The sequence below is a fragment of the Microtus ochrogaster genome, chromosome 1 (assembly GCF_000317375.1).
Source record: "Microtus ochrogaster isolate Prairie Vole_2 chromosome 1, MicOch1.0, whole genome shotgun sequence".
NCBI lineage: Eukaryota > Metazoa > Chordata > Mammalia > Rodentia > Cricetidae > Microtus > Microtus ochrogaster.
In genome coordinates this window covers 38,221,758-38,228,647 of record NC_022009.1, presented here as the reverse complement: position 1 = coordinate 38,228,647, position 6,890 = coordinate 38,221,758, and the positions used below count along the sequence as shown (strand labels likewise).

General features: G+C 43.4%; 1 protein-coding gene across 2 annotated transcripts in view; it reads right to left on the bottom strand.

Moving 5' to 3' along the window:
- Positions 1 to 3,601: 3,601 nt before the first annotated feature.
- Golga5 (golgin A5) overlaps positions 3,602 to 6,890 on the bottom strand; it is a 34,888-nt gene continuing 31,599 nt past the window's right edge. For both annotated transcript variants that reach the window (XM_005343477.2, XM_013346949.2), the window contains exons 12-13: positions 4,992 to 5,055; positions 3,602 to 3,788 (exon numbers count right to left, since the gene is read on the bottom strand). In XM_005343477.2, the coding sequence (XP_005343534.1) occupies positions 3,708 to 3,788; positions 4,992 to 5,055 (145 nt within the window). In that variant the 3' untranslated portion in view covers positions 3,602 to 3,707. The remainder of the gene's footprint in view (positions 3,789 to 4,991; positions 5,056 to 6,890) is intronic.

The window sequence follows — 6,890 nt, the reverse complement described above, 5'->3', positions numbered from 1 at the left end:
ATTTATTATGTATATAGTATTCTAGGGATTCTGCCTGCATGTATCCCTGCAGGCCAGAAGAGGGCACCAGATCTCATTACAGATGGTTGTGAGCCACATTATAGATGTGGTTGCTGGGGACTGAACTCAGGACCTTCGGAAGAACAGGCAGTGCTCTTAACCACTGAGCCATCTCTCCAGCCCAAGAGATTGAGTTTTTGAACAATGTTAAGATTGTTAAAGGCCAGGACATTTGAAGTCAGACCAGCTGCATTTTGCCTTGTGATATGGCCATAAATCCATTGGGATGAAGGGCAGAGTATAGCCTGGACAAGAAATGCCCCCGATAGGCTCACACATGTGAACACTTGGTCCTAGTGCTGTTTCGGAAGGTCATGGGTACTGGAAGTACAACACTGTGGATGAGACTGAGGGTTTGTAACCTTACTCTATTTCCTGCTCTTCTATCTGTGTGTGATTAAGATGTGACCTCTTGGGTTCATGCTCCTGGTGCCACACTCTCACCATATCTATAAACATCTAGACTTCTAGCCCTTCAGATGCAAATCCCCAAATAAACTTGCTGTGGGACAATGGTTTTACCCTGTAAAGATGTGTTTCTTATACTTGTTTAATAAAATGCTGACTGGCTAGTAGCCAGGCAGGAAGTATGGCAGGGGCAACCAGGCAGGAAGTAGAGGCTGGCCTAGGAGAACATGAGAACTGTGGGAAGAGGATTCAGTTTGCAGTCATAACCCAGCCGCAGAGAAAGCAAGATAAGAGCCACGTGGCTAACACAGACAAGAATTATGGACTAATATAAGTTATAAGAAGCCTGAGCTAGCAGACCAATCAGTTTATAATTAATGCAGACCTCTGTGTGTTTCTTTGGGACTGAATGGCTACAGGAGTGGGTGAGACAGAAACCTCGGGCAACATAAACTATTCCTTCTGATCATATATATTTTATCGGATTACATATATCCTGAGAGGAATACCTGGAAAGGTCACTCTGACTTGTGGTTTGAGAGGTACCATCCTTCATAAAGGGAAGGCATGGCGGGGGCCATGCAGCCATGAGCTACTTGCTCTACATCCTAGCAGGTTAGGAAGACAGAGAAGTGGGGCTAGACTGTAGCCCAAGGCCTGCCCCTAGTGGCAGACTTCTGCCAGTCAGGTCTGACCTCTACAGTGCCACCTGCTGGAGACCAGGAGCTATGGAGGAGTTTACATACAAACCTTAACAGAAGTAGCTATCCATGGCAGGCCAGGCTGGTTTTGAGGGTTCTGCTATACAGCTCTGTAGTTACACTGGCTGCTAACCACTGGTGCAATTCGCCTTTCTCCTCAGACAGACCATTCCTTAGCGCTAAGAGACTGAAGCGGGGAAAGATCCAATGTTTCTCCATCAGGTTTCTCAAGGCCAATCACAGCCTCAAGCATCTTGGGCCAGGTCCTTGACTCTCAGGCATTACCAGCTCCTTCCTTTGTACCCACACTGAGGTCCACTCCGAAGCTTCCAGCACTAAGTTGCCCCTGGCAACAGGGGACTGGAGCCCAGTAAGGTCTAAGGAGTGTGCCCTACCCCACAGGTAAGCTGGACTCTGGGCCCTTTCACATTCTACTCCCCAATGAGAGATCAGTCTCTGTCATGTGTTTAAAGTTCTTTCCTTGGAGCCGGGTGGTGGTGGCACATGCCCTTGATCCCAGCATGCAGGAGGCAGAGGCAGGCGGATGTCTGTGAGTTTGAGGCCAGCCTGGTCTACGAAGCAAGTTCCAAGACAGTTACACAGAAAAAAACCCTGTTTCCAAAAAACAAATCAAACCTAACAAAAGTCTTTCCTTGAAAAATTTTGTTAAGTGGCAGTAGAAATAGTGGTTTTCATAAAGGCCAATGTCTAGAAAGGGAAATTTTGTTTTTTGACAGGATTTCTCTGTGAAACAGTCCTGGCTTTCCTGGAACTCACTACGTAGACTAGGCTGGACTTGAACTCACTGAGGTTCACCTGCTTCTGCGTCCCAAATGCTGGGATTAAAGGCGTGTACCACCATCACCCAGCAATTCGAAAGGGAATTTTTAAAATCATCTTGTTTCTCAACTGACACCTATCAATAATACGAAGCAGTCCGAGAACTCCGTTCATGTCTGGAATCCCTTTGAGTACATGCACTGGACCTAGAAAGACTCCACTGACCTCGCCTTACTGCGAGCCCTCTAATGAGGTCAGTTTCGCATTCCCTTGCCCAGTTTGTGAGTGGTCAAGAGTAACGAGTCTGTAACTCAATTAAAGACAAGTGATGGCAGAGCCACAGTCCCGGAAACACTTAGTCAAACACCGCCAAAGCCAAGAATGTGCAGAGTGGACAAAAGACTCACAGATGTCACAATAAAAGCCCGGAGGACACAAAGATGGGAAGTCCGGCAACACAACCAGCGAGCATGTGCTGTTTTCCATTTTAAGGGTAGAACCTGGTTTTAATCATTTTCCAGAAATGTTTCCAAATTAGGAGAAAAACATCTTAAAATCTATTAACAAGACTGAACTTTTCCCTTCCGTGTCGGAGATAGACCTGACTCCACAGTTCAGACTGTGATGCATCATCCCCAGTAAGGCTCCTGCTATCCATCTCCGAGATTCAGTGCCAAACTCTATGCCAAGTCCCTGTTTATATGATGTGAAACACCTGCCCTTTTCATTTTTGCCACACTGAAAACAAAAGCCCAATCATACCTAATATGACCTCAAAAACTTGATTTGAGGGCAAGAAGTAGGAAAGAAGCATTCCATAATGTGCAAGAGTCTAGGGCTTTCTGCTCCCTGCAGGCCAGTTCTAGTCACGGCAATGGTGTCACCAAGGTTCTCAGCTGGCACCAAGTGGCCCAAGAAGGGGACTGCTCCCACTCACTGTCCAAGAACCATGTGTATTAAGTACATTAAAGAAACCACCAGGACCAGGGTGACAAAGCACATGTGACTCTAGACAAAGATGAAGAGGAAAGACAATTCAAAGATTATGCTGGTCATACGGAAAATGTCCCTTTTCAAAGGTTAGCTACGTGTCCAGCTATAGTGTTGGTAAACAGACATCTTGCACATGCTCTAAGCAGGGGCTACAACACCCATGAACTGACTCTGAGATAAATGCTGGAGAAAAGCAAGACAACACAGAGGCAGAGAGGAGCACAGCACGGAACCACTGCTGCCACTTAGCGACCGTGGCTGTGACTTCCAGCCCCACTCATTACTAACCATTGGAGAGGTCTTCTTTAAACAGGGATAAAAATCATTATTTAAAAGAAAAATTCACAGTGAAATTTATTTATGTATTTAAAAAGAGTTATACCAATCAGGAATCTAAAATGTAAAAATTAAATATTTGCAGTTAAATATATGAAAATATAAAGCACGCTAAGTTATTAAAAAGAAATTTTTATTTTTCTTAAATATAATTAGTTTCCCTGATTATAACCCATAATCAGTGTCACCTAAAATATAGAAATGTCTCTACAGAACAACCACCCCAGGTCTCTCTCTCTCCATATCTAGGGCAATTGTACTCAGAAAAAGCAGAGCTGAATTTGTCAAATTACTGTCTGCAATTAGAGACTCTCATGGAAATAAGGGCGAGTCGGACACCAGAGTAATAACTTAAAATTAAAAGCTTTCCACCATGAAACCATCTTGTGCACTCTTCCTGCAGAACCCAGCTCTGGACAATGGCTCAGCTCACTTGCCATACGGTTGGTCATGGTGCATTTCTGGTGAGTAAGTCAGCAGGACAATCATGACCCAGAGATGAAGCAAAGCCTAGAGGGAGGAAAAACAATCATGTGTCAGTCAGTCTCTGTCTAAGGACTGTGCAGGGAGGACAGGGACCATGCCTTGTCTTTCTACCCCTCTAGGACAGAGTCTGAAACACAGCAGGGGCTCGGTACATGTTTCCTGGCTGATCAAAGGAGCCAATGAGCTCAGGAACAGAGAGCTGCAGACTGCAGATCTCCTAGTTGAGAGGAGAGGCCTGAACACCAAACACTTGTGACTTGCATGATTCTGCAGGAACAGCCAAGCAGGTGATGGTGCAGAGCTGGGAAAGCACTATGAGGCAGACAGGTGTTGGCTGGCAAGTCCTGGTGAGAAAGTTAATGACTGGTGATCTGAGACAGTTTAGCCAGCTTCGGTGAAGAGATGGGAAAGTACCCTTGACAGGAGCAATGAATCAGTGGCAGAGGTTGAATTTGTGACAAACTTCTGGCTCCCTCGGGACAGTATGAATGATATGAGGTTCCATTAGTTGGGATGTGTAAATTCTGTAGGCAGCACACACAGCATCTAATTCCGACTGGTACCCACAACACTCACGGTGGCAGGTGCCTGGACAGGCGGCCCCTGTGTGGGGCACTTTGAATCCTTTCTGATATACTTCCTGTTTTTCTTCCTCCCCACCCATCCATCTTTCCTAAACCTTTTTATTTGAGGAATAGCTTTTCCCTTTGGTGGATCACATAGAAATTTCTTTTCACAGTAGGCCCTTAAGTCAGCCTAACCTCTTAGAGATGTCCCACTTAGCACAGTGAGTGGCTTGTCAGCATAGCACACATGAACCAGAACCCAACTACTGCAGCTGGTTCTGTGCAACTAAACGGCCCAGAAGGAAAAAAAATCAGCCTTGAGATCCTTCTAAAAAAATAAAGTAAAACACACGAAAATAATCAAAGCAACTTTACAGCGTTAAGATAAAAATGAAATCAGTTGTTTTTACTGTATTTTTGTTGTCATTAGACAGGCTTAAAAATGGAGGTGACAAACTACATTACAGCTAACTTTATCTTCAGAAAAAGCCTCTGAGCAATTTATGTTCTCAACATAATAAATGGCTAACTTAAAAGTTCAATTACCAAAAATGAGTTCTATTTTCTTTCAAAGTTAATTAGTAAAATATGAATAAGATTAGCAGCCAAAACAACAGACAGAAATCAAGTGTACATTACTTTTTCAAATAAATTTACTCACCATATAGATAATTACAAACACTCGTGCTATGGGGTATCTTCGGAGAAAAATTCCCAGGCGGATACTGTACAAACAGGTAAGAAAAAAGGAATTATACTCAAAGCAAATCTTCTTGAGTTGACATCGTTTTGTGTGTGTTTGTTTTGTTTCGAAACAGGGTAACATCCATGGCGGTCCTGGAACCCGCTTTGTAGACTAGGCTGGCCTCAAACTCACAGAGATCCACCTGCCTTTGCCTCCCGAGTGTTGAGATTAAAGACATGTATTGCCACTGCCTAGCTAATATCCAATGCTTTTGTTTGCTTATTTGGTTTTGTTTTTGCTTTTGTTTTTTTGAGACTGCTTTCCACTGTGTAGCCCTGACTGTCCTGGAACTTGCTTTGTTGACCGGTCTGGCCTCAAACTCACAGAAGTTCATGTGCCTCTGCCTCCCAAGTTCTGGAATTAAAGATGTGTACCACCGCCACCCACTCTAGCCGATGTCTTTTAAAAATCACTCATTCACACTATTCCTGTGACTACCACAGAGGAAATTTTTATTGTAGACTCACATGATCATATAAAATGACCAACAGGAAGGGCAAACAAATACTTCAATTGTTATTTGAAGTTAGCTATTAAAACTTCAGTACAAGTATTTATTTGGGAATGTTGATCTAAAAACTTCTGTATAGATTCCTAAACCATAGGAATTCAGGGAGGGCCAGGTTTGGTGGTAAGCACCTTTAATCTCAGTACCGGCAAGCAGATCTGTGTGAGTTTAAAGCAAGCCTGGACTACACCTACAGGGTGAGACCCTGTCTCAAACAAATGAAACAGAAAAAACAAACTCAGGCAGACACGTGCATGAATGTGGCAGAAGCAGTGTGATATCCACCCTCTCTGCTCACAGCTCTTTGCAGGCTGCTCCTTTCCTTCCTCTTATTGTCACTAGTGCTCACACACAGGGAAGTTTTCTACAGGTGCTATGCTGAATACATGTGCTTTATTCGGATAGTGACTAAAGTCCTGTGGCTTCAGAACTGTCTCTGTCTCTCTTTTTGAGACAAGGTTTCTCTGTATAGCTCTGGGTGTCCTGTAACTCACTCTGTAAACCATGTTGACCTTGAACTCACAGAGATCTGCCTGCCTCTGCCTCTTGAGTTAAAGATGTGTACCAGCACCCAGCTATTATTTATATATTTATAAACACCACTGCATAGAGGACCAAAGAGATGGCTCAGCAGTTAAGAGCACTGGGTGCTCTTCCAGAGGTCCTGAGTTCAATTAACAGCAACCACATAGTGGCTCACAACCATCTGTAATGAGATCTGCCACCCTCTTCTGGCCTACAGGTGTACATGCAGATATAGCATTCATGCATATAAAATAAATCTAAAAAATATTAAAAATACTCTTTCAAAAATAGTTATACAAAAACAAAACAACTCTATTCTGATAACATTACTCTTATCATACAATCCATTAAGACCAAGTCTAACTATAAACACTCAGTGGAAAATTGGCATATTAGAGGGTTTTTTAGATATGAAATTCATCAAAGTTCTAGGTAAACTGTTAAAATATTTTCTTTATAAAATGGATGCTTGTGCTCGGCAGTGGTGGTGCACACCTTTAATCCCAGTACTCGGGAGCCAGAGGCAGAAGGAGCTCTCTGAGTTTGAGGTCAGCCTGTTCTACATAGCTCTACAGGACTGGCTTCATAGCTACTGAAAAACCAAAAAAAAAAAAAAAAAAACCAGAGGAAAAAAAAAGAAAGAAAAGAAAAGTGGATGCTTGCAAGTATAAAAAGTCTGTATGTAGGGCTGGAGAGATGGCTCAGAGGTTAAGAGCACTGACTGCTCTTCCAGAGGTCCTGAGTTCAATTCCCAGCAACCACATGGTGGCTCACAACCATCT